General features: G+C 38.3%; 3 protein-coding genes across 13 annotated transcripts in view; 1 reads left to right on the plus strand and 2 right to left on the minus strand.

The window, feature by feature from the left end:
• The first annotated feature begins 183 nt into the window (after nucleotides 1-183).
• Nucleotides 184-5,735, plus strand: LOC122885784 (glutamate-rich protein 6-like). Of its 6 annotated transcripts, none has more exons than XM_044217415.1 (12): nucleotides 194-602; nucleotides 759-932; nucleotides 1,025-1,155; nucleotides 1,580-1,717; nucleotides 1,985-2,122; nucleotides 3,123-3,235; nucleotides 3,343-3,395; nucleotides 3,507-3,652; nucleotides 3,769-3,848; nucleotides 3,940-4,098; nucleotides 4,333-4,561; nucleotides 4,691-5,735. In XM_044217415.1, exons 3-12 carry the CDS (start codon nucleotides 1,093-1,095, stop codon nucleotides 4,916-4,918), a joined length of 1,347 nt encoding a protein of 448 aa, XP_044073350.1. In that variant the 5' UTR covers nucleotides 194-602; nucleotides 759-932; nucleotides 1,025-1,092; the 3' UTR covers nucleotides 4,919-5,735. The 6 variants fall into 6 exon arrangements, 5 of the variants coding, with proteins under 5 accessions (XP_044073350.1, XP_044073351.1, XP_044073347.1 ...); XM_044217416.1 differs by having other exon boundaries at nucleotides 799-932; XM_044217412.1 differs by having other exon boundaries at nucleotides 823-932.
• Nucleotides 5,033-16,742, minus strand: cog3 (component of oligomeric golgi complex 3). Of its 2 annotated transcripts, none has more exons than XM_044217406.1 (23): nucleotides 16,510-16,742; nucleotides 16,081-16,227; nucleotides 15,918-15,979; nucleotides 15,110-15,275; nucleotides 14,517-14,591; nucleotides 14,005-14,097; nucleotides 13,545-13,670; nucleotides 13,342-13,422; nucleotides 13,204-13,247; nucleotides 12,961-13,087; nucleotides 12,195-12,286; nucleotides 11,820-11,959; nucleotides 10,712-10,872; nucleotides 9,685-9,772; nucleotides 9,447-9,565; nucleotides 9,222-9,311; nucleotides 8,477-8,597; nucleotides 8,101-8,189; nucleotides 7,841-7,975; nucleotides 7,296-7,371; nucleotides 7,029-7,156; nucleotides 6,266-6,364; nucleotides 5,033-6,101 (listed from the first exon to the last, which is right to left on the minus strand). In XM_044217406.1, the coding sequence occupies exons 1-23, from the start codon at nucleotides 16,675-16,677 to the stop codon at nucleotides 6,072-6,074; spliced, it is 2,457 nt and encodes an 818-aa protein (XP_044073341.1). In that variant the 5' UTR covers nucleotides 16,678-16,742; the 3' UTR covers nucleotides 5,033-6,071. The 2 variants fall into 2 exon arrangements, with proteins under 2 accessions (XP_044073341.1, XP_044073340.1); XM_044217405.1 differs by having other exon boundaries at nucleotides 9,664-9,772; nucleotides 16,510-16,741.
• Nucleotides 16,743-18,616: 1,874 nt separating this feature from the next.
• Nucleotides 18,617-26,857, minus strand: part of mid1 (midline 1) — a 28,045-nt gene continuing 19,804 nt past the window's right edge. For all 5 annotated transcript variants that reach the window (XM_044217145.1, XM_044217143.1, XM_044217144.1 and 2 more), the window contains exons 3-10: nucleotides 24,202-24,297; nucleotides 23,356-23,463; nucleotides 22,304-22,452; nucleotides 22,085-22,212; nucleotides 21,300-21,443; nucleotides 20,538-20,699; nucleotides 20,221-20,428; nucleotides 18,617-19,622 (exon numbers count right to left, since the gene is read on the minus strand). In XM_044217145.1, coding sequence (XP_044073080.1) covers nucleotides 19,274-19,622; nucleotides 20,221-20,428; nucleotides 20,538-20,699; nucleotides 21,300-21,443; nucleotides 22,085-22,212; nucleotides 22,304-22,452; nucleotides 23,356-23,463; nucleotides 24,202-24,297 — 1,344 coding nt within the window. In that variant the 3' untranslated portion in view covers nucleotides 18,617-19,273. The remainder of the gene's footprint in view (nucleotides 19,623-20,220; nucleotides 20,429-20,537; nucleotides 20,700-21,299; nucleotides 21,444-22,084; nucleotides 22,213-22,303; nucleotides 22,453-23,355; nucleotides 23,464-24,201; nucleotides 24,298-26,857) is intronic.

The following is a 26,857-nucleotide window of genomic DNA, read 5'->3' on the forward strand; positions in this document are numbered from 1 at the left end:
AACTAGCCTAATCTTACAGTCAATTGCAGACTACTGTAATGATTTATTTCCATTGTCTAATTATGTACAGTACTGCCCAAACACAAGGTTTGCAATTTGAAATTTTTAAGAAAAAATACTATACTACCTAGTATATGATAGAAGCAAAACAAATCATTGAAAACACTAAAAAATATACTGTATATATAAAAGATGAGATGTAATTTAACAATGTAATGTTATGACTTGCACCACCGAATGTAATGGCAATGGTGAGAACTACAGAAGAGATCAAATTAAAGAAGTGGTAGATTTCGAAGAACCTCAGTAGTTTTTTCTCTCTTTTTCTCCCATTTCTGTGTGTATGTGTCTACCATAGAAACAGTTGCTTTTTGTTCTATGGTTGCTATGGTACACTATAGGAGCAAAACATGCTGTTTTTATTTGGCAAATCTGTATTTGATTCAAAATGTTTGGGGTTTTTTTTATTTGTGGTTTCTCTGCTCACCTGTTTCACAATTAATCAAGAATATCACAAAGGTGAAGATGCAAACACTTAACCCACTGGGCAATTCAGCTGAGATGGATTCAACAACAAATCCTGGACTTGCAAATAAACAGAGGTTAGGAAAGACTTTAGTCAAAAATTCAACTTCAAACAAAGTTGAAACAGCACCTATCTGATTCAGTCTCTAAATATGAACATCATGCTTCCCATACAGTACAGTAGGTATTACTTATTGCAGGGCAGTGGTATTGGATTGTATTATATTGTACAGGTGCTTGAGTTACCCCCTGTACATGTTTGGGCTAATTAAGCTGATAATGAAGAACTGGTTCCAGTGTAAGCTCATGTGAATATCTGACGATCCACACGTTTGACGGGAGAGTTGTCACCAGAATCAGCGTTGGTACACAGACTGACTGGAGACAAGAGGAAGAGTGCAGTCAAGGTACGGTTTCTTCACATTTCATGCTAATTATGAATCTCTGACCTCGGTTGATAAATGGCTGTGAATGTCTTAAGATAATTTTGCATTTTCAGACTATAAATACCCAAACCAAGAAACATCGAAAGCTCCTCAAAAGAATGTGGGGTTGACATCTGAGCAGATGAGCGTGTTACGGTGGGGTAAATACCCAGAAGATGGTTTACGACGACAAACTCACAATGAGGTATTCTAGCTTGTAAACCCCCCCACTCTCAACTGCAGATGATGTCCTTGACAAAATGAAAGCTTTGCTAGGACACTCAGAGAGAGGTTTCTCTGAACTTGATTGAGTATTTTCATGTCATTAAACTAACATTTGAAATGCACTTTGTGAGGGGACCTTAGACAAATAGTGAATAGCTGAAATTAGCATATATAAGGTCTTTTTGTGTGTTTTAGAGATATATTTACAATTGGCAAAGAAATACTGAATTTGAGTTTTCATAGCCTTGTCTATCCTTGTCACAGTGTCAGTTTTATCTTGTGAAAGATGATATGACATGGTATCCAGAGACATGGAGTTTCACGGTTTTGATTTATTCATGAAGCACAAGTTTAAGACCTCAAAGAATTTAATAAATTATGAAGTGTCTGTTTTTTCTTCTCAGAGCTTCCCTAAAAACATGAAGTCTGAGTTGGAGATATCCCCAGATAATGAAGTGTTGGATTCACTCAGCAAGGAAACTCCCCAAACTCCTGCAGCCTGTCAAGGTGAAACTGAGGAGTCTTTAACTAATCTGGACAAGGTATGGGGGGGGAAATGCCACTTTTAAACCGCTCCTTCCCCTCTTCTCATATAAATGACTTCATTTACGGGACATGCAATTAGTCTACGTTTGTCTCGTATCAAAACTTACCTGTCCTTGTTTTAAAATATGCCAGACTGTAACATGCTTTTTGAGTACCTCATTACCTGGAATATTTGGACACTATGTATTTGTGACACTTTTTGAGAAAGAAAATATGAATTAAAAAAACTAAGAAATAAGTGTCTACTCCAAAAACGTTTTCAGATACCAACCTCAAGTGGATCAGAATCATCAGAGGAGTCGCTGCAGACTGTGTCGAACATTTACTGTGTGCACTGCCAGCAGCTGAAGAAACCGCCACTGACCAGTGATCAGATAGCTAACAGCATTGACCCAAAAGAGGTGAGAGAGTGAGTGTGCAGCTAACACTGCTGTCAATATGGTGACATACTCACGTTAAATAAACACTGACTGAACTGAAAAAAAAGAGTGATTTTGCTCATTTTGACGTTTGCTGTATTCAGTGTTAATGTGTGCAGCTTGGAGTTGAGATTATTATGGAAACAAATAATAGCCATAACAATCTGAATCCTATAAGCAACCTAACACCTTACTTACAACACAGACCATCTGAATTTAAGAGGTGATATTTCCAGGTTGTAATTTCAAGTAGCGCAATTTCAAAAACTTGATTAAGTATTTTTGGTCATGCTAACAGCAATGCCTCAACAACTACTGGGTGGTTGCCAGGACATTTTGTATACATATTCATGGTCCCCAGAGAACGAAGCTTACTGACTTTCTCTTTATTGCCATAATGAGGTTGACATTCGTGGTTTAGAGTGAAATATCTTGATACAACTGGACGGACTGCTGTGAAATTTAGTGCACAAAAGATAAATCCTAATTACTTTGGTGATCTTCTGACTTTCTAAGTCCTTTCTAATTTGTCCAATATTTTTGTTTAAGTATCCTTGGTAGCACAAATGGTGTCTGATTTTCTGATTATTTGACTTCACTTAGATTCTTAAATCAGAATTTGACTCATTGAGCAATTTGAATATTTATCTTTTGGGCACTTGAATTTCCTGTCTGCATTCATGAACTCTTTGTAAAATAAAGTTTTCAAGAACCACTTAAAAACACCTTTCAAAGGGGAATTCAAACCACATGAATTAAGATACATTTCAAAGTGAACTATTTCAATGCTATTAATTATGATATGGTATTTGATTGTTAACATTATGTATTCATGAATGGTTGGATTTTACAATTTGCTTTGCTTCAATAGGAGATGAGTAATAATAAATGTTAATAAACAATAATTGCAAATTTGCAACCAGAGTGTATGATTTTTGTAGCATTTCTAGATTTACTAGTATTTTTTCTCTCTTTGTTTCAGTTTTTCTGCTGTGAGAAGGCATGGAAATTATCAGAGATTTTGCAGAAGGGTGCAGCGGTTATCACTGAAGAAACCGTGACTGATATGGACCCAGCGATGCAGACAGATCAAAGGTCAGGATTGCTCTTGTCCATTATTGGCTTCCACCATTAAATGGTTTTCAAATTAAATTTCCATGCCATTGAATCCTTGGTGCTACATTTTCCATGATACACCACAGGTTGAAAGGTTTGGAATTTGAAAGGAGCTCAGATCATCAGACACCTAAAGCAGGTTACACTTACACACACACCATCCACCACAGTCAGTTATCTTGTGCAGATTAAATTTACTTATCTTTCCCTTTTGTTCATCCATGCCATGACACCTTTAACTACATTACAGGACACACACAACAAGTATCTGCCACCCTACACAATCAACTCTCAGATGATGCTTGGACTGCAGAGAAGGACATTTCATTCCCTGAAGTAGAAATCATGGATTCTGAAAACACTTTCTCTTTCAAAGTAGGACATGCTGGACAGAAGGTATTAGCATATGTTGAAATCACAATTGTTTTTCACAATTGAGGTGAGGCCCTATCATGACTATTGCTGAGAGTATAGAAGCTTACATTAATGAAGAAATCTCTTTGGTTCAACAGAGGACGACAACGCTTGTCAAACACTACAACAATGGTCAAACATTCAGTGTGATTTCACCAGATGGAACCGGGCAGGTGTGGTATCTTTTAAAGTGAATCTAAATGACAATTTACTGCCATGATATCATAAATACTTCATGTTTGATTGCTCACCTTAACCATATTTAAAAGCTATCCTTCTGGAAGGCTCGCTATTCTTGTATCTGCTGCACAATCAGCTGACTGGTCGTGTGTGGTGGTCCTGGAAGACAAACATATGCAGCCTCGCATACAGGCAGTTTTCACCACCAGAGGACAGGGTACCTGTTATCACAACAATGGCTGTATTTGGTATGATTGGTTGTTTAATCATTCCTAATGTTTTATTTCATAGTGTAAATATAACAGCACATTATTTTGTAATTAAAATCTATTTCATTATCATCCGCTCTCTGTAGAAGCATTTCAAGTTTAGTTTATTTTAATTATTGATAAAACTGGCAGAGACAGAAATAACGACCTGTCTGGGTGAGACAATAAAACCCCTGTGGGGCTTATTGTTCACAAGCTGCTTTTCTTTATTAGGGTGAATCTGACTCCATTGGGAGGCACCTACTGCAGTGACACAGGAGATTTGAAGAAACACTGGAGGTGGCTGGACAATAAGCATCATGATCATGTTCCACCCTGGCAGCCCCTCTACCTGACACTGAGCCCTCACCTCAACATCCGCATCCAATCCCAAGAGCACATCTGCATCGCTTTTACCTCTGGCGAACACAGCGTACGGCTTAATGTAGGGACAAAAGTGAAAGTAAGTTAGTGTGGCTTGTGGTATTAATATTCATTTGTAGCAATAGTAGAAATAAAAAGGGATGTGAAGAGTAGATCCAATTTTAGGCCAAATGATTGCTTTACTATATATATTTCCTTGCTGTCGTAGCTGAAGCAAGGCAAAGGTCTAACACTGCCGGGGCCTGACACGCTTCAGAGTTATCTGCAGCAGAAGAGTGCAGAGATCAATGTCCTGCTCCAGAACATCCAGTCCCTCATCACCTATCAAAAGACTGTCAGTCCACGGAAGGTCAAGCCCAAGCAAAGCCTCCTCTCACAGATGGAAAGACGGCGGCTGCCAATGAAACAGCAACAGTCTGCCAAGAAGACCCCCTAAAGCTGATGATGTCCTTGAATGGCAGTTTCTCATTTGTGTGAAGTGACTCGTACTGTAGCGTTCCGAGCATATGATTTCAATGACAAAGTGCTTTCTAGAAATAAAACCAAAGAACATCATTAACCTTTTTTTAATCAGAATGTTCATAAATAGTATAACTGTACATATCATTTTACATGGGACACACCAAAGCAAATGTTATATTGACGTTGTCCTGTTGCTTTTGTTACTCTGTGAGGACCACTAGGAAACATACCCATAAATCATACAGTAAAACTGTCAAGGTCAACGGTCCATTATTTTGTCAGAGTAAAAGTATATTAGTTTCAATCAACTTATGTATAAAAAGAAAAAAGTATAAAACATAAGATTTAATTGTATTTGTACATATTTGCACCAGAATAACAAAAATGTGATTTTGCTCTGAGGGGAAAACCTGTTGGACCTGAGTGTCCTGTAGCACATCAGGCCACCATAGAGTTCTACTAAATGTTACAAAGACTGTTACATTTTAAAATAGAGGAATAAAATATTTTTCAGCATTTTTCTCATTATCCTTCCAAACCCATTGAGGGAATCCAGGCATCAGAATGCAAGCCCCCTTTACTGGCCATTAGCTACCTGGCTGATGAACAACCCTTTAGTGCCTCTATTTGCACACCCCAAGTGTCCTTGTCTGAACACTCTTAATACAATTCACCCCCACCCTCAGATAGTGAAAAATTATTTGTATTCAAAACAATTTGGTGTATTTGGTGTTAAGAGAGATGCTGTGACTGTGATAACAAATCCACCCATGTCAAAATGGATTTCTCCTACATGAAAACAACGCTAAACACAACACCACCTTCAATTTTTGTCAAACTAAATTATTAACTCTGTACCCAAAATAATACCTTCCACTTCCCGTTTGTTATGGACTGCAAGATGAATACCTGAACCTCGACATACTTGTAGCTACTTGAGCCTCTTTGGCCTTGTGCAGGATTTTGTTTTTGCCATCAGTTCAGTGCTCCCGGTCCAGCTTGCAGCTCAGGTGCAGTTCTCTGGTCATCTCGCCTACTCAGCCTCACAGCTCCTGGTCATGGCTGGAGTTGCAACATCCTATATATCCAGAGGGTGTTCACCAGCATCTCCACACCGAACTTGGACATTACTTATTCACAGACAGCAGCAGGTTAATCTGAAAGAGCCGTAAAAAATGATGAGTGCTCACCGTGACTTAGCTGGCACACGTTATCAAACGTTTCTCCACTGAAGTTGCTCTCAGCAGTTTTGGATGTTGCAGCGTTATTATTAAAACTATGTTAGGTGCCTTTGGGTTGTGTTAATCCCACTGTACTGTACCTGCTCCATAGATGGACATGCAATGATTTGAAGGTCTTCTCCGCTGTATTCCTCCTGGAGCAAGGCGTGCAGCCTTTGGAATACTTGCTGGATGTTATTCTGTGGGAAAAGCCATCCTATTACTGAGTGCTGGAGGGAAATTAATATTACATTTCCATCTGGCCTACGTCTCCTCACTATCTTGTTTCCATGTCAACCGCAGAATTTTGTTTCTCTCTCATTCAGCTTCACCTGGCACCTTGATGAACAGTACACAGGCAGCACAAAGATTTCTCTATTAGAGTTCAATCACAGCTAAAGGCACAGTCTCCAAGCCAAATTTTAAAAAAAGGCTCATGACTAGAATTCAAACACAGGATTGTTATCTGTGTCTCTCCAAAATTGATTGACAGGCCTTTTACTACAGTGACTAACCCTCGCTAATGAATAAATGTAATTCATGAATGATTTCTGATGCTGTGAGAGGTTTGTTCACATGGTAATGTCTGCACACACCGCTGCACAATATACCTATAATTTCAATATCTATGAGGAGAGAAACAAAAATGCCTTTCTATCTATGAGTTGAACTCTTCAGTGATACATGTGCATAATCTCTAATTTATATTATTTCAAAACATTACTGATTGGACTTTTGAGTGCAAGCAAATGGTATTCCTGCTTTGTAAATACTTTAGTAAAGGATTTTTTGAGATTTAACAATGACTTGAAAAGGAATTGACTCATGCAGTACATGCTACACCCTAGCATTCCTGCCACCCACCCGGACAGGCTTGAAAAGGATGAACTCTGTGTCTCTATTGGCTAAGTACAAGGACATGCTCTGTAAAGTGCTTGGCAGCTTGCTCTTCATCACCCGGTAGGTAGCCATCACTATATCGTTGATCTTAGCTGAAAAGAGAAAAAAAATAAAGTACTGAGGAAAAAAAAAAGACAAAAAAAAAACATTGACATGCCCTCTAGCATTCACTATAAAAGTTTTGATGAATTACAGTGTGATGCCAGTGGCGTTTCCTGAGACAAATCTTACCTGGCTGTGCCCAAGGTTGCCGAGACAGACTGTATGTGGGACCACCTTGGATAGCCATAGTTTTAAGAGCCGCAACCTGAGCGCAGACACAGTCAAAACAAAACATTACAATTTGAAAAGACTTAATTTGCACCGGTATTACAGTAAGCCATGCAAACAAGAACAAGAAGCTGTGCTGCCAATTGGGCCAATTCAACTTAGACAAAAGAGTGGTATTTACTTAAATGACAATAGAAAACTGAGTGGTGAATAGAAAAAAACAGCAACAAATTATTGCAGCACAATTACTGCATCGAAAGATTTCAGAACACAATAAAATATCAAAACATGTGCATATAAACACACTAATACCTAGTAAACAGAATTAAATATCCTAGATGTTAAAAAAAAAAAGAAAGACATTTTATCTTCAGTGACAATATATTTCAGTAAAGTGTCAAGACCTTCAGTCATCAGTGAATAAGCAAATCATTTTTTTGAAAAAATGAAGGTCAGGATGAGCCGTCGCTGCCTGAAGCTAAGTCTGTCTTCGCTCTAACAATTACCTTGGTGAGAAACTCCTCAGGGTTCCCCACAAAGATCTGAGTCTGCTGCTGGATGAACTGCTCACAGCTGAACTTCAGGTGTCGGTCCACTTCCTTCTTAGAGTCAATGTAGTGCTCCTTTATCTCTGGTGTTCCCTGGGAACCACAGAGACAAAGGGTTTAGCACTATCAAGTGGTGTTTCCCTAAGGCAGGGTGCTATCAAAGTACAAGTGTATGGTACGTTTCATAGAATAGGCAAAAAATAAAATAAAAACACTACCTCCAACAGGAATTCAAGTATGGCGTTGTGACTGTTTAGTCGGAAGAATTTGGGAACAGCCTTAGGGTTCAGGATTTTGAAGGCAGCATCTTAACACAAAGCAGAGATTAAATCTGGGCTGGTGTAGAATTAGAGTGCCCTCTAGTGCTACAAAGTTAATATGACCTTGACTGAGATAAGGGTGATAGGAGGAGTGAATCTGCCCTGTGAGCCATCAGTTAATGTACATTATGATGTTGGATTACACTGTAATTTCCACATTAATTGTTGCCACTGGTGCATGTGATAGGCACAAGTTGCTTAATGAGCATAAGAATGTAATGACTGGCTTTATGGAGCTGAACACCAATGTTCCCTCCACCTTTAATTATCTTACCTCGTGTTTTCTTCAGGTCCAGTGAGATTTCCTTGATGGCAAAATCGGTGTGAAATGGGGCAATCTGTTCACGCATTATCAGCAGGTGCTTGATCAGGAAAAGTTGCCCATCTATTTGTGTCTACAGAAAGTGATAGCACACTGTTAAATCCACACTGCAGGCTGCCAACACAAAAGGGCATCTGCTGACTAGCCAAGCTACAGAGAACATAAAAAGCACAGGCTCAGAGACGATAAGAGAATGTGTCTAATTAATAACTGTTGATTAGCCATAGCTGGAAAGGGACATATTACTGTGACAAAAAAAAGGCAGCTGAAACCATTTATTGCTCATCTAGCAACTAAAACATTGGAAAAAGACATCATCAACATTGGGTGGGAACACGTACTCTGAGATTGATGCCACTGCTTTAATTTGAAGTGTTAGGTTGAAACGGGCCAGTTAGCAACAGACAGACAGCAAATTTGAAGGTGAGAGAAGCCCATAAATAAAGGATGGTCTGCTGAACACTCTGTAGAGCATAATAAACCCACCCATTAATAAACTTTAAATGACATCCCAGCTGCTTTAGTTAAGGATACTGCAGCCGGAAGGAATTTGAATAACAGAGCACATTATCTAAGAGGGAACTGATCTTATTTACTATGTCAAAAGAAAGGCACATTTCCAGCTATTTTGAGAATAATAAAAATCTTAAAAGTTTAGTAAAAATACAAAACCATACTCCATTCCATGTGTGCCAACCTTGTTTTTAAGGATGATATCTGAAGCTTTAAGCAGGGATTGAATGCAGGCAGATAAGGCTTCTTGAGATAAACCCTGGAAGACTGCTCTCTGGAAAAAGACCAAGTCACAGCAAGAAACACAGGAATAAGAAATGCAGAAGTGGAAAAACTATATACCACACATCCTACCATATTTTGGGATAGGAGATTAGAAATTAGCGACAAAACAAAATTGAAGACTCACATCTATACATCTGTAGAGCTTGGACAGACAAACCAGTGTTCGTCTGACAGTCGGGTACCACATGCCGTGCAGATCAGCAGGAGAGATAGATGTCTGTAGGCTTGATGCTTCTACACTCCCTGGATTCATTGTAAAAAAAGGCGGAAGAGCCATCAGGCAAATGACAATAAAACCAAAAGTTGGAAAAAAGCAAGTGTCACAATCTGGACACACAAACCAGCATTGCTATTTCTTCTACCATCAGGATCCTCAAGCTGAACATCAGAAAACATGGACTCTTGTGACATCTGCTTCATCTGCTCTTCCTTCAAGCTCTGAGCAATTCTCTATTGATGATAGAAAAGGAAAGGATAGAGTTAGTAGATAGACAGTGTTAGATTCTGGAAAGTCACGTTTTTCCATTTGCTTCAACAACAGGTTTTTTTAAGGCTAAATGAACATAAGATAAAATTCAACTTGCAAAACAAGTCGTAAGACAGACAGAAAATATCTGTTAGAAATGTCAGATTTCATAGTTTGAAATAGTGTAGATGCAACACATTAAAGAGTTGTTAAATTTAAGTTAGGTCTCAAAGGCATATTTAACAAGGTGCAGATATTCATATGTCCAAAGACCTTCCATGGCTTTAAATTTGCATAATTCAACTTAAAGCATTATGATTTTTCAAGGACCTCTAGATAGAGTGTTACATGTTGGAAAGTCTACAGGTTTTTAAAAGTTTAACATAAAATAAAATTAAACTTGCTTAAAAAAATTTAAAAAAAAACTTTAAAGACAGACAACAGACAGATAAATATCTAAAGAAATACCAGAGCATATGCCTGCACTACAGATGTGAACAAATTTAAGAGCTTTAAAACATTAGTCAAGACTTAAAGGCATATTTAACTGCATGTGCCGACATTCACAAGCCCAAAGACCTTACAAGGCTTACATTTACATACAATTCTTAAAACATTAAGACTTTTCAAGGACCTGCAAACAGTTATTCTTGTTATATCAGACATAACAAGCATTTTGAAAACCATTATCTTAGGCTCTGGGAACTTCTGATGTTTTTGACATTTTATAGACAAACTATTCATCAAAAAACATACATTAACATCGATACAATAACAACTAATGAAAATATTCATTAGTTGCTGTAATTACATCCATGTTGTGTAAAGCTGGTTGGGTAGAACTGATTACAATCAGTGGAGGTTTGTTTCTGAAGATGTTACAAAAAGGAAAAAATACATTCTTTTCAGCACACAAGACTTACCTCCATCATCTCCAGTTTCTCAGGATAGGCCAGATCCCCTGGAGCTGGGTTGTAGCCTGTGATATCAGTCTGAATGTAAATGTGAGTCCTGTAGACCAGCCTCTCCTGGACATCCTCCAGCATCTGCTTCACTACTGCATCAAAGGCCCCCAACTGAGCAGCTACATAAAAGCACACAGAGGTCAGTTTACAGTCGAACCATTATCAAAATCACAACAAACTCTAGTCCAACACTTTGCTGTGAATAGATACATCAGATACAAGACATATAGGGTCTTGAGTATAAAGTTCATGTATAGTGCTGGGAATGGGTGAATGAGAAGTGAATAAGAACCAAAAAGCAAGGTATGTTTCAAAGGAAAAAAAAATCATTTTCCCTCGTTTTTTCCCCCAAAATTGTATGCTTTCACTATAGTTTGTGTTCTCAGATACCAACCCACTTAAATGAACTGTCAACTTCACAAAACCCCTGTGTAATTTTTGATAAACTTAAAGGAAAGGTTCGACATTTTGGAAATAAGCTTTCTTGCCGAGAGTTAGATGAGAAGATGGATACCACTCTCAAGTCTGTCCGCTAAATATGTGGCTACTGCCAGCAGCCGGCTAACTTAGGTTAGTACAAAGACTAGAAACAGGGGGAAAAGGCTAGCCTGGCTCTGTCCAAGGCAACAAAATCAGCCTACCAGCACATCTAAAGCTCATTAATTAACACGGTGTATCTTGTTTGTTTAATCCACACAAAAAGTGTAGAAACTATAACTATAAACTATAACTGCCATTATCCGGGGGATTATGCGCCAGACTATTTCTTGGTCGGGAGTAGTAACTTCCTGGAGTCTCCATTGGTTGCGGGGCAACTGGTCGCGACCAAGAAGTAGTCCGGTACATAACCCCACGTAAAAAGGCAATTTGAAGTTTGTTTTTGCACGCTTCATACATATTTAGCGATTCCAGGCAAAAAGTTCAAATGATTTTATTCGAAAGATAATTTTGTAGCACAACAAACTGTGCCCAAAGTCCAGAGGTGTGCAAACTTTCCTATAACTCAATACTTGTGACCCCATGTGACAAGTGAGAAGCTCTGAGGAGAACAAAAGTTCTAACCTACCATTGTTATGAACGTGGTCTTCCAGCATCTCATTCTTGAGGATACTGCAGAGCTCGGACAGGGTTTCCAGGTGTACGATGTGGATGATTAGAGGCCGGAGGACATCATACAGGGACACACATAACTTCTCTAGCAGCTCGCTGTCAGAGATTAAACATCATTTAATTGCTTTATACAACTGAGAGAAGTCTAAAATTACACTTTCTGTTCATTTCAAGCTTCGAGTTTTCCTTCAAGTTAAGGAATAAAGTAATGACTAAAAATAATTATGCAATTTTTTTTTAAAACACATCAAATACTAAACATAAAGCAAAACTTTAAATCACTCTCTGTGTGTTCAGTGATCGTGTTAGCAGTGAGGCGGCTGCTACTCACTCTAGTTTAGGTGTAGGTTTAGAGAAGAACTCATTGTACAGTTGGTGTTCATCCTGGCACACGTGAACCATAAAAGCACAGCCACTGCGAACCTGTACAAATACACATAATGATCACCTGCTGCAGTGCCTACCAATACTTTGCTTTGGCTCCACTTCAAACAAGCAAACACATCCTCCCACATAAATGATGCAGACACCCATTACAGCAATAATTAACAAGACGCATAACCTTTCGAGTTTCATTAAAAGAAAAATCTCGGACAGGTGGTGCGGCTGTTATGACGTTTGCTGCGTGAAATTCTGACCTTTAATTATAGCATCCCCATCAAGCCAATTAGTGAAGTGCTTTTAAAATGCCACAACAGCGTCAAAATACATAGTCTGTCCAGGTGCCAAAATCTCATCAGTTATGTCTGAGGTATCAAATTAGAATAAAAATATTTAAGCATGAATTAATGTGCCAACCTTTAGGTCAGTTAAATTTTTTAACACTAGAGGAACACAGCATAATAGTCACTGCTTTATAGAGGAGGTATTACAGATTATACAAACAACACTGCACAGTGAACAAAACAGGAGTGAGCTTTGGATGCCCGCTGCACACAATCTCAGGTTATACTCATTTATCATGTGCACAGCTTTGTGTCTGTACCAAACACTCCAGAAAATATCCCAGAGGGGTCATACTGTGCATTCTTTGCAAACTCAAATGTCACCTTACTATATCTAAAGGGCATTTCCGCTGTGAACTAGTCATGCCTTACCAGAGCACAGTGGTCTTTGCTGTTTTGGTTGGTCAGGTCAGTAATGGTGGATCTAATGCTGGGACTGAGGAGCTGCTCTCTCTGGTCATGGTAGCACTGATGGATTTCATCTAGGAGCTGGTGATATCTGCTCACATCAATATAAGGAGGGATGAGTTAATTTAGCACATGAACTATAGAAAAAAAATATATAACAGGAATGCTAATGCTGCTACTTTATTCTGGAGAAATGCTAATACTCACTCTGGAATCTTCTCTGCTCGCTGTTCTATCTGTTCAATCAGTGACTGGAAGAAAAGAAATGTAAATGAAAATTTTTATTTTATTTTAGAATAATTATCCATGCATAATTTCAGTCGGTAATAAAAACATTATACTCACTCTAACTTTAGGTGCAACTGCTCTGAACTTAACATAGTAAAGAGTAAAGGCATTGTCTGCGTTGGTCAAGCCCATTGGATCCTGGGGGAGACAAAAAATCATGATATCATGATCCATTGATATTGGACTAGGCACATACAGTATCAATGCATCTATACACTGTTGTTGATTGTGTAGGAGGAGGAAATATAACTTTTTCTTACCCTTTTCGTTAACTGGCTTGTGAGATTCTGCATAGTGTTTACAATGTGGATCTTCATGAAGTGCATAGCTTTAGAAAGACATTGTTTAAACTTGGCCAAATAAACTGGATAGTCCTTGAAATTGGGCTGCAACCAATAGAGATAAGCAAGTGTTAGACAGCTTTAATTGTGATCACCATTTACTGCAATGCATATGTCATACTACAAAGGTAGCACAGTTCTGCATTTATAACAAGTCAACAGTATATTGTCAAGGCCTTGGTTTAAATTTCCCACTGGAAAAAACCCAGAATACTCTCTGTAGCACAGAGGCCATAAATATGCACTAATTACATAGAAGGCTTTCAAACACATTTACTGCTCAAAAACATGATCTAGTGTTCAATTATTCTATTACTGGTAATAAAATGAGATCTGCACAGACAGAACAGAAAAATTGTCGAGAGTGCAAGCTACTTACATGTGAAGAAACATATTCAATGCAGTCATCCAATTTCGACAGCATCGGTATAAAGCCTTCGCTATTTACAGACAAGGTTGGTGAGTTCAGTTTCTGTAAAGACAAAGAAAAAGCTAGGTTTTGAAGTAATTCCAAACTTAAACAATTATAATCTTCCAGCTCTTGGTCTTCATAATCAAAACACTACTGTCACCACTGCCAGAAATGTTTTGTTTTTACTATGAAACCAGGCCACAGTAAAATCTATTAAACCAGTTCTACAGATTTTACTTTAATATTTCAAATGTTTAGAAGGTGAAACAAAAATCACATTTTAAGAAATAAATAATTACGTAGGAAATGTAGCTGACATCCAAGTTCTTCAGAATAATGCTGTTAATCTGGGACATAACTGCTGATCTTTAACAATAATTAAATCTAATCTAATGAGCAATTAACAAACACACAATTCAAAATGCATACATGTAGTTATCAAATGTTTCAAGATGTAGACAACAAAAAACCCAGCCTACCGTGTTTATGTTTTCTAACTCATTAAAATATGACAGTTTCTGCTGTATGCTCTCTGCCAGGTCAACAAGCTCTGACTGCAAAGAGAGAAAACAACAAACTCCAGTTGACACAATACGGCATGACAGTTTAATTTCAGTTCAAGTTCAGTTCAACTCGAATGGTCCAATCTACATATATTTGTGAACATAAGCAGCTATCTGCGAAACTGCAGCGTCAATAAGATATTAAATATGCCACAGAAAGAATGAGCAGCAGACTGATTTGTTTTGACCTGCAGAATGCTTGCTTGCAAGTTTATATGCAGACAAGCTTTTATCTATGACATGCTGTTCTGAACTAGGTAGTGTACGGTATTTCCCCAATTTCCTAATTTAGAACAGCTCCAGAGTTTAGACCATACAGACATTACAGCTAATGCAGTTTATGGTTTGGGAGTGATGTTCAAGTTTGCAAATGCTAAATACTCAGCCTGTCCTAGACAATATAAGAAAAATACATATATTACAATTTAAACATTCTCTACTCAAGTCTCAGCAATCCACTTATCATGTAGCTTGGGTTAATGGGTTAATAGATGGATAGAACAACTTACCTGCTCCTTTAGGAGCTGTTCACAGGCCTCATGCAAGGTGCCAGTCTTATTGGACACAAACAGATACTGTTTCTGAAGGGAGTCCAAATGCTCCAGAGCAGCACTGACATCTTTCAGAATAGCATCGCATTGTTCCTGGTAGCAGTTTAGATCATCTCTAGTTTTCCTGAAAGGAAGGTAAACATTATCTGTTTGCTTACTGAAAGACAAGACAATGCAGTAAAGCTACCTATTGGTTTGCATGGCAATTTGACAATATTTTAACACTGAGCAGAAAACTGGATGCACTGTTCTTTATGGGTTGAAACTTTCAAGCATGCTGGACTTCTGTGCAACACACAGCCTGATGACCAGAGATCTGTCACAACTATGGCCACTTTTCAAAGCAAACTTGTTGGCTCTGCTTATGATTAGTTACCGTATGTCTGTGTCTGTGGTTTATGTCTAGCCTGATAATCAGACTGAACTGCCATTTCATTCAACTTAATTCATTTGAATCGCAGAACAAATCAGAGATATGAGCAGCGATTCAGAGGTCTGAAACCAGGCTAGATTATGATGTGTGGAGTGGATGTGGGTGTATGAGATGAACAAACATTTGAATGTAAAGCACATTGAGTTTACTTGTCATGAAATGCTGCTATCAACTGTAAATAACACAGTTTTGCATTGTCTAAGGGGTTTGTTTCTGATTAATCCTTTCAAGAAACTATACTCTATGCCTGCCCTCCTCGAAACAAGCATATGGCCAATACATTCAGTATGACACCACAGTGTAGGCATGTAAAGCACTTTAACATTTATGTACCTGTATTTTATGCTGTCATCCTGGTCCATGTTTGACTGTAACTTGGCAAACCAGGAAAAAAACTGCAACACAAATTGCCATTTTATTAAAACCATGCATCTTATTATGGTACAGTATGACTGACTGGCTACAGCACTGTTTACTGCTAGCAAAGACAAGTCACCTGTTGTGCAGTTTCTATCCTGTCATTCTCCATATCAAGCGTCTGGAAACCCTTGAGCAGGACGTCCTCTGTTGAAGCGGGCACAGTCGCTGTGAAGGCGGGCTGCAAGGACCGCGACGAAAGGCTGCACAAGTCCTCAATGGGCAACTGCAAAAGAAAGCAGGACTCTCTGTTTCTAAACATACCCAACAAGCCTTCATACGAAGCTAGCTGGACGACTTGACGTGGCGTGAGTGCAAGTGGAAGCCCGTAGTTAGCCTACAAGCTAACATTCCGTGACATATTAACTTTAATATCCTGTTTACATGGCAGAGAGATAAACTAAGTTCATACATAGGAAGCTTCAGGGTTTGGTTAACCTCACTGACGTTTAAAAAGTAACTTAGCAACCTTGTTAGCTAGCTAGCTGGCTCTGGAGTCACATCTCACCTCTGACGGGATAGAGAGCGTTTCAGCTGCGGCTCGGATCTCCAGGACAGAGTCCATTTGTTTCTCCGTGAGGGGAGCCATGGCATCGGTGCGACGATCCCATAATGACAGTTTCTCTCGAGTTTCTTTATCTGTTAGCTCCAGGAGAGACTGATCTGTGAACGCCATCGTCACTTTGTATAGCACCAACGTCAGCAGCAACGCGCAGGTACTTCCTGTTCCGGGAGTGTGGGCGGGGCCTGGTGAAGTGGCTGATCCAGCTACAATGCTGTGTTTAATCACATCTCGAAAACAGTTACATTTACACAAGGATATTTTAATGACTACTTTTCATCAGTGGTGGCGGAAGTACTCAGATCTTTTACTTAAGTAAAAATACCAATACCACAAAGAAAAAAATACTTATGTGTATGTTGGTTATAACTCATTCAAATCAAATCAGATCAGTCACTTCATAATTAACTGTCCATGCATAAATAGATTTAGCAGGTTTCAATTGTAACACATAAATAAATAAATAAACAATTAAAAGATAGATAAGTGCTGGAACAAATTTGTTTTAAAAGTTGTATAATCTTTATTTATAATTCATATAGTAGTATATCATGATAAGTTACTCACTTCACATTAGTCTTATTTTGACTGTTCCCGATCAAGTGCTATTCTGTATTTGCCTTGAACTAAATTTGCCTCAGATATCACCTGGATGACAGCTGAAGCCCATAATATAACTATAAACTATCACCCCAAGACAAATAGACCAACATGATAGATGGGATTTCTGGGTGGGACAGATATGGCCTCTGGCAGCATAATAATTTATCACAGAAAATACAAAACCAGCAGGTGGAGCCCTGGGGCACATCTTTAATACTTCAACTTAACACTTTTTCATTGTGTCTGCAATTTTGTTTATTTTATAGTACTCACTCAGAGTAAAGCATTTGATCAGACTCTGTGTAAGTCACATATGTAAATATAATGTGTCTTATTCCCCCACATACAGAGCCTTTAATGTCTGCCAGACTATGTCTGTCTTTTTTTTAGGCATGTAGAAGACAAAAGCACAGAAGAAAATAGTGTCTTTGTCTATTTGTGTTCTTTGCCACAAGGTCTTATTTTTAATCTCATAATGGAAAGCAGACACTGGACAAATATGTTTACAGTTTTTTTTGTTTCAATATACTGTAAGTGATTAAATCTTTGCAAGACCTCACAATCAATGGTTCATTGTCTTGAGAAAAACATTTATATTTTACATCTTTTCTACAACATGTATGTGATAAAATGATACTAAACAGAATTGTAATCTTTTGCATTATGCTTCTATGGTCTTAGGGCATTTTTTATTAACCAAATTATATATTAACTTATGCACACCAACTGATCCCTACATTAGGAAAACATTTTATTACCTAATTAAAAATTAGATAATTAAAAATACTTTTTAGGTTTAATCTTTTTACAAAATCGTTTCTATATGAAACTGTTAATGACACATTTTTAAAAAAGTTTATTAAAACTTTTTAAAAATAGGTTATAATTTTTATTTTTCACTTAAAGAGCTAAAATTATAGCAAAACCAGAACTATGTAGAGATTAATTATGATTACACAAATGGCTTCCAGTATTTCTTTACACACAAAAATGTACACATCTCAAAATCCGACAAAATCCTGGTGGCATTACAAGGAGGAGGTCGTGTTCACCTTTAACAGCTATGTCTGCAGGGTGTCTCACAGAGAGGTCACACAGAGTTCAGATTTTTTTTTCTTTTTGCTCTTGTCTACTTTAGTTGAAAGGAGATGCTGCAGAATTCAAGCCACGTTACTCCAGAACAAAAAGAGATGTCAGAGCAAATCTTGTCAGAAGTTGTATTTTGGCTCAGTGTGGGTCAGAGTGAGTCCTGTAAAGCACGACTGACACTTCTCTCTATGGTGGTGGTGTTTTCTTTTCACTGTGGTGTTGTGAGAGCTTGTTCGAGCTTTAATGAGATCAAGTATAAATGAGTATAAACAACAAGTGTACAGTGTATTAAATTATCATCTCACTGAGATCACTGGCATTCAGTATGTCTTAAAATGAGGAGGACAAGTCACACAGATAATCAAATGAAGTCACTTTTATTACATCTTGTCAGAGAGAAACTTAAATGTAAAAATTGTGATGAAGAGCTCTTTTGAAGGTGAATGATCTTATAATGCTGAACTGTACTCAAGCATTTACAGACAATAAATATTTGAAAATCGCTAAATTGATTTCACATAAAAATTTCTAAGTGAAACTGTTGTTAACTGTTGTTATCTATTTAAGTGTTTTTTCCTTACAAAACAATGACAAGGACACGTTTGCATTATGGTACAAGTGGCTTAGAAATACATTTTATAGGGACAGCTTTGTCCTCTCAAAGTGCTATGACTTAAAAAAATCTTTCAAAAAAACATTACATTTAAAATAGCCTATAATACAACCTTCCAGAAACATTAGAGTCAGAGAATCCACATGTCACTTGCACTTAAAGGTTTATAATCATACTTAACAACACATGAACGCATGTAATATAAATTTGGAAATAAAAAAAGCCTATTTGAAAATATCTCCATGAATTTCAAACTGTAAGCAAACCCTTTAAACCATCCAGCAGTGTAATGTATATACATGTGCAAAGCAAAGAAATACATCTACTTATGCTTGTAAACAATGAGGTGCAGGCAGTCTGGTCTCTTTTTGGGTACACAAAGAAAATCTAGCAGGACAGGTTTTGTCAGTTGGTGTAGTCTGTCCCCTCTAAGTGATCTGGGATGGGCAGTCCAGTGAGGACTGTTAAACACCTGTTCCACACGTTGAACACAGGGCAAACGGGCTGAGCAAAGGCAATGTCAAATGTATACAAGTGCTGAGAGCCAACAGCATCGTAGAAAGACAGAGATCCAGAGTCATAGTCCAACAGTACTCCGAGGCGCCGCAGGTGGGGTGAAGGCTCAATGGGCATCTCCTTACTGTTGTGACGCACCACCCACGAGTTGTTGCATCGAGACAGTACCCAGGAGGCGGAGTTTTTGCCAACCCACTCATGTTTTGGTGCTGACTTGTATGCAATTCCCACTGCAAACCTGCATGCCCAATGGAAAAAAACCCAATGAGATTTCATAAACACCATTACATGTCTAGCATTGTAAACCTGAAACTTTACTGATACAGAAATAAACAAGACCACAACTTGTCTGTACTTAGGCACAGCGGTGCTTTGAGATAAATGCTAAAGTTAGCATGTCAAAATGCTCACAATGTCAATGTTAACATGCTGATGTTTAGCAGATATAATGTTTACCACTAAACACAAAGTACATCTGAGACTGATGGGAATGTCATTATTTTGCAGGTATTTGATCATAAACCGCAAATATTGGACAAATTAATATTTTGACCTGAAGTTAAGGGTTCACCTAAACTATTACAATTCATTCTGTGGGGAATATGAATGTCTGTACCAAATTTCATGTTTCTTCTTTAGTTCAAAAAGTGTGGATTCTACCTTTTACCATGTACAACATTTCATGGCAATCCATCTAATACTCCAACAATACAATAATAATACAATATTCATTGAAATATGTCAGTCTGGACCAAAGTGGTGGACCGAATAACGACATACATTGCCATCCCAAGAGCCACGGCGCAGCATGGCTGAAAACCGGTAAATGTTTTTACCATGTGCTTCCTCCTATCAGAGCTTCCCAGTAATGGCGGCCGCTGTCGATGTAGACGTTTCCTGTGACACCGTAGCTGCTGTGGCTGGAGAAGCGGTCCTGACTGTGGCTCTTCTTGGATGATGTCTCGTCCCTCTCCACTGTCAGGTTGTCATGGGACACCCGCAGCTTCCGGTGAGCTGACTTGGCGTCCAACTTGAATGGTTGACCTTAAAGAAAGGGCAAACAAAAAATAATGCTGGTTTCTAAAATGCATTACAATTCTCACGGATAATGAATTACAGAATAAATGCTGTACAGTTGCTAAACATGACATACTGTTGGTCTTGAGTTTCCCCGGTTCACTGCTGCGGTTTCCAGCCTGGTTTATGGCCTTCACTATGAAAACATACTTGGTGCCACACTGGAGCCCATGCACAGTGTAGTGATTTTGCTTGATGTTTGGCACAATCATCCAGCTATCAGCAGAGTTACACAAACCTGGAGCCCAGACAGACAGAGAGTCACTGACAAAGAACAATCTTGAAAACTCATGTTGAGTTAAGGCCTCATTCGATGTTTGAAATCAAGAAGTGGGACAATGCAGTGTAATTGCATGCAGTGTTTCAATCTATAGCTTCTACTTTTGACTCATAAAACATAGATGCATTGCCACTCATCCAAGTGTGTTTGAGCATTGAGGCAGATGAGAATAAATTGCTTGATCGAGCATGTTGTGACCTTGTTAGAGCAATCAATTCAAACAGTCTGCTGCTCATTTCAACCCCAAGATAATATCGAGCTTATGATGTGCATCTAGATGTAAATACAGTCTGACTGAGCTGTTTTTTCCCAAATCCCTTCCTAGACACTGCAAAAATTGCAGTGTATTTTGGTAACATCTCATTACCCATAAGAGCCAGGACAGAGCTCTCCTCTCCCGCTGCTACAATATAATATTATGTTTGGATATTGTAACATAGCCCCCAAACAATTTAAAGTCCTTCAGTGAAATCCCTTTAAAATCCCTCCATCACTGTCATGTTTCCCACCACAAACATATATACCGTACTTCCACCAGAGAGCTGCATATAGACTTACTGACAACATTAGATTGGCTGGTGAAGATGGCGTACTGAAGTTCATACGATACAACAGAGAATTCATCATCTGATGTCCAGTGAACTGTGATCGTGTCATATGAAGCTGTACATAATTCCTCACGGATTACTGGTGGATTTGGTGCTGCAATCAGAGAAAAAAAAAAAGAAGACAAATGTTGTTCTAAGACAGTAATAAAAGCTGAGTGGATTCTATTCTGCACACAGCCACATAAAAATAACAAACAAAACAAAAAAAAAAAACCCTCACAATATGTTGCAGAGACCAGTGGTGGTAAATAGCACCATTCATTTATGTTTTAGTGTGATTAAGCTAGATTGCAGTTCCTCCAGCTATTAAAGCTACAGCCCCCATGCAGTTAAATTCACGCTGCACAATGGGCACTGTTCATAAACAATTAAACCTGTTTCATGTAGCCTAACATTTGTGAGCTTTTTAGTTTTCTCGCTAACAGGCACATAGTTGAAATATAAAGTCCCTGCTTCTATCCATGCCAAAGCCTTTAAATTGTATGAATCTATAATTAAAGGATAATGTGAGGATGATTTTAAATGCACTTTGGATAAAGGAACCCAATAAATCATCTAAAATTACCAGCTTCAAGAATTATAGGGTGTGAGTGAAAAACTGCCCAAAAGTTGTGGTGTAACTAAACTCATCTGGCAGTATACGCTGAGCGGGCAATAGATTATGTTAATTCACAGATATGCTTTGTGCCAAACAATAAATACTATTGTGCGCTTAACTTGCAAGACCCCACTCACCTGTGAGGTAATCCAAGCTTTCTAGCATTTTCTTCTCCCTTGTGAAGTCCAAAGCAAAAGTATCAAAGGTGTCATTCAGGTTAATCTCTGGTAACAGGATTTGAGAAGATGCCGTTGCCATACAAACTCTGTAATAAAGAAGTACATTATTAGATAGTGACAGTTGTATACATCATATTTATTGTTTACTGATAGTGTTGGCTTCCTTTGTTCACTCACCTGTCACAGACGCTTTTAGCCGTTTGGAGGAAGCGAGTGTGGTCTGACTCTTTGAGAGTTTGGTCGGCCTGAGTGATGAGGGACGAGGACCTCTCAATGCACTGCTTGCAGCCAGCTATCTGCTGGGCTAGTTTTCTCAGCCGCATAGACTGGGCAGAAAAAAAGACATGTTGATAGATGAAAAGCTTGGTAAATAACCAACCAATGTACTACCTACTATATGAGGCACCAACCTGCCAGATGCTAGATTAGATTTTACCTCGCCAATTAGAAAATCCTACTGGGGAAAATCTGATTTACACCTTTGACAATTAGATTTTTCAGTTGTGTAATACCCACAAGACTGCGAGCTTCAACCTGTTCTATAAGCTATACTGGCATGAGAGGTGTATTTATGAAACATCCCTCATAACACCGCCATAGTAACCAGACCTTCCTATCCCACATCTGTGCCTCATTGGCTTAGTGGCTGAAAGCAACTTCAGAACCTGACACGAGGCACAGGGTGAGGAAGGAAAGTCCTCCTCCAGAGAGGGCCATCACAGGAAGTAGGGCTGATCTTACTCTGACACGGAGCATGGCACAGCATGCCATTGCCTCTCTAATGGCATCTAACAGGGGAAAAGGAAGGGAAGCGATTCAAGAGGCACAGCATATGCACATTAAATGTATAGACACTGTGCCAGAATTACTCCAGAGCTGAGGACTGATACTGATGACAAAACACAGCAATAAACTCTGTAGTCTGGTGAGTATTTCGGTGCCAGTAGGTAGCAAGTATACAATACCACATAAAAGAATTTATACAAACAGATCTGAGGACATGTTGCCACCAGCCACCTGTCTGAGCTTTAGGGACAGAGAAAAATAAGCTGAGAAGCTGAGCAGTCCATGTTTTTTCATGCATTGTTACTGCTGTATTGTAATAAGAACAGCATGCTCGGGTGTTGAGTTAGCTTGTCAGCTGTGTGGAGAGGAAAGGTTATCAACACGCACAAGGTGATAAACAAACAAACAAAGGTTATCAAGACACAAAAGGTGATAAACAGTACCTTTCCCTCCTTTATCTTGGTAGCTATGATTTGTCTTCGCTGCTGTATGATATTAATCAGCAGGTCACACTCCTCAAGCAGCTTGTTTTCTTGTCGCGATGCATTTACCTAGACAGCACAGAAGTATAGATAAGAGACAGTCAATAACGGAAGCATCTTGCAATTAATTTACTTTGACAAAAATGTTTTGCTGCACAACTGCAGGTTCATTTGATTAAATCATTTTGAAACACATTGTTGACAGCACAATTCATTTTATGCAAAACCCATGTGACAGGAAAACTACATTAGACGATAAATCTGCCTTCTTGTGTTGGGCAGCAATCAGTTGTCTGTCTTTTTATCCCAAACACATGCATGATCACATCCATTGTAATGAACATGTGGCACCCAGCGATGAGTTGTGACACTCAAATTTACCGAAACAAGATTGCTTGCTGACTTTTTTTAAATCTATGTTAAGCATGGGTCAGTTACAAATGCTTGGTGAGGTGAGACAATGAACCAAATACAATATACTATAATACAACAACACACCATGACCATGCTTTATTTGATATGCCTTTTCAGGACTCACATAATACTTTATATATTTATTTACAAATTCATGCATACATATGTGGCCTACATTCGCTCTGACAATACTAAATTTTCAGCAAACTGCATGCATTTCATATACATGATTGATCTATAGACTAATGAGCACTTAATCTTGTTGACATGATGAAAATCCCTACTCGGATACACTAATTCATCACTGTGTTAATAATTTAATGAGTTGCTGCCCATGAAATGTCACAGAAGCAAGAAGCCTGCACCTGAAAGGGAACAGATAAACAAACTCACCTCCACATGTTGGCAGGTTTGGATAAGTTTGCCCATCAGAGTTTCCAGCTCACTGGTCCTCTTGATTAGACTGCTGAGGTTGGAATCCAAGGCTTGCTGCAAAACAAAATTGAAAAAGAGTATTTCATTATACACATCCCCCCCCCCATAAACTGTAAATATCTAAAAAAAAGTCTTGGAGGAGGCTTAGGTGAATGGGAACATAAGGACCATATCTGGCTCGAGTGTAATGGGCACAGGAGAGGACACACAAGGCTGCCTCTGGATATGACTGGTCACATTTGGGCTCTGATCAGGGTAGAGCCCCCAATCCTCCCTGTGTGCCAGAGATCAAATCATACTGCCTATTGAGGCCACAGAGCTTAGCAGAGCATCTGCCAGTGATTTGGACAACTAAACCCCGACTGTGTTAATCACTGACTCAGATCAAAGGCTTATGTTTCAAATGTAATCTCCTACTGTAATTGGGTGTAGCATGATGACTGTGTACTGTGGTAGTAGAAAATATCTTCAGACATAAAGTATTATTCTTCTTAAATAAAAGATTAATGCGTAATTCCATTTAAGCGTGCTACCAATGATTTCAATGAAAAGCGTAGTTCCAACAAAACCGATTGAAAGCTTGTAAATGCACCTTGAAAATGCTTGAAAAGTGCTTGAGGAAAAGGTGTAGGAACTCTGTATTTAGTTATATTCTTCTTGAGATGAGTTATTTTTCTTCAGTCCCAAACTAGTTAGCTCTCTGCTGGCAGATTCATAGTACACGTAGCAATTTTCAGGATGGTTGACTCCAGGTCAGTCATCCCTCCCCCTTTCACATTTTGACCATTATAGTCTATGTTTCCAGACTGATTTCAGATCATTCATACTGGAAAACAAGACAAGCATATATTATTCAAAGACTTAATAATATATATGAATGGATGTGTAATTTTCTATGGTCAAAAAATGTATGCCACAGCCTATGACTGTACTAACTCGGGCAACACAACACACTTGGTTGAAGAAAAATAGATAGCAATGAATTGATGTCTGACAGGTTCACATGGTAAAGGGTATATAATCCAAGATGGATTTGATATTCAATTCATCTCCATATGTTAAAAGCAGAAACATTATAAAACTTTCCCCTTTAAAAAATGTTTCACAAATACCAAATATATAATTGTTAACATAATCAAATACTGAAAATAGTAAAAAGAAGAGAATGTTAAGAGAGGCCTGTAAAGAAAGCAAATAGTGAGTAGACCTCTTTCGGGTTAGATGTTTCACATTGTGATTTCATAAGGTGGGTGTGTCACTGTGTACTAAAATAGGAAAAGCTTTATTTGACCACTCTAACAAATATGATTTATTTATATGGAAGAGAAGGTGATGAAAGCCATTTCAGATGCCGAGTCGCAGGTACAGGTGAGGTGAGTCAAAACTTTTAAAATGGACGCATGAAACGTAACATATTAATCAAGCTGATGTTGAATATAGCCAAATGTATAAGCTTAAAACTCTTCCCACAATTTGGATTGTTTGAATATGACAAGTCATCACATGAGGCCAAACAGAGAGAGGGAGAGCAAATGGAAAAGAGAGAAAGCGTGAGAGACAAAGTGAGTTCATCTTAGCTAACATTTTTGGTGTACTGTATTTCCCAGTGTGCCTAAAATATGGCTTCTCCTGCAACATTAATACTCTTCACGTGTTTAGACAGCTCTCTCTAATGGAGGTCTCTTTCCTAGAATCATTTAAAGCTGATGAGAGGAAAGAATAGCAGCTTCCTTTTGTATATGAATGCTTCTGGTCCCACACCTTTACTTTGGCCAGTCTCCCTTCCTTCCTCTCACAGGTCACTGTCAGGACTTGGAGTTTTATCCTGTGTCAACATTAGACATTTTATCCATTGTCAGAGTTTGTCACTTCATCCTGCGAACACCACAGGCCCTGTTACACATCTGTGATTTTTACTTTGTTGGAGGGCTGTTTGAGCTTTCATTGAATCAGAAACACATATCATAGTGTGGTATTCTAGTGTACAAATATACACTATTATCTAGTATCCGTTAACTCAACACTCTAAATGCACTTCATTAAAGGCCCATTAGTATTTTTTTTATGTACAGCTTATTATAGGTATAATAATAATAAATATAGGTATACAAACCTTCAGAAAAGATGAATAACTTAGATTTATACTGTATATTGTCTAGTGTTATGGAAAACATTTTGACATGTCACAGTAGGAAAAGCACAGGTGTAAATAATAAAATTAACGACGGCTTATTCCATTTAGCTGCTTCAGTTTCAGGGTCCTGGTTTTGTGCATGCTGGCTCACTGTCATACTGTCATGATTTACTGGGACACTTAAATAGAACAGAGCCATCGTTAATGATATTAGTAACACTTTATCAGTCAAGGCAGGAGTGAAAGCGAATTTAGGTGCCTAAATAACCATCCTAGTGTGTTTCCTACTGTATGTTTTTAAATGCCTCTTTAAAAAGTGGAATACACAATATGCTATAAAATGTATAATGTAATCTTTTACATAATAATAATAATCTGCCTTTCAACAGAAAACAATGGAGGGTCTGGATGCAATGACGCATTCAGCCTTCTGTGAAACAGGTTAGCAGACAAAAGTGTTTCATGTACTGTACAATACGT

The sequence above is a fragment of the Siniperca chuatsi genome, linkage group LG12 (genome assembly GCF_020085105.1).
Source record: "Siniperca chuatsi isolate FFG_IHB_CAS linkage group LG12, ASM2008510v1, whole genome shotgun sequence".
Taxonomy (NCBI): domain Eukaryota; kingdom Metazoa; phylum Chordata; class Actinopteri; order Centrarchiformes; family Sinipercidae; genus Siniperca; species Siniperca chuatsi.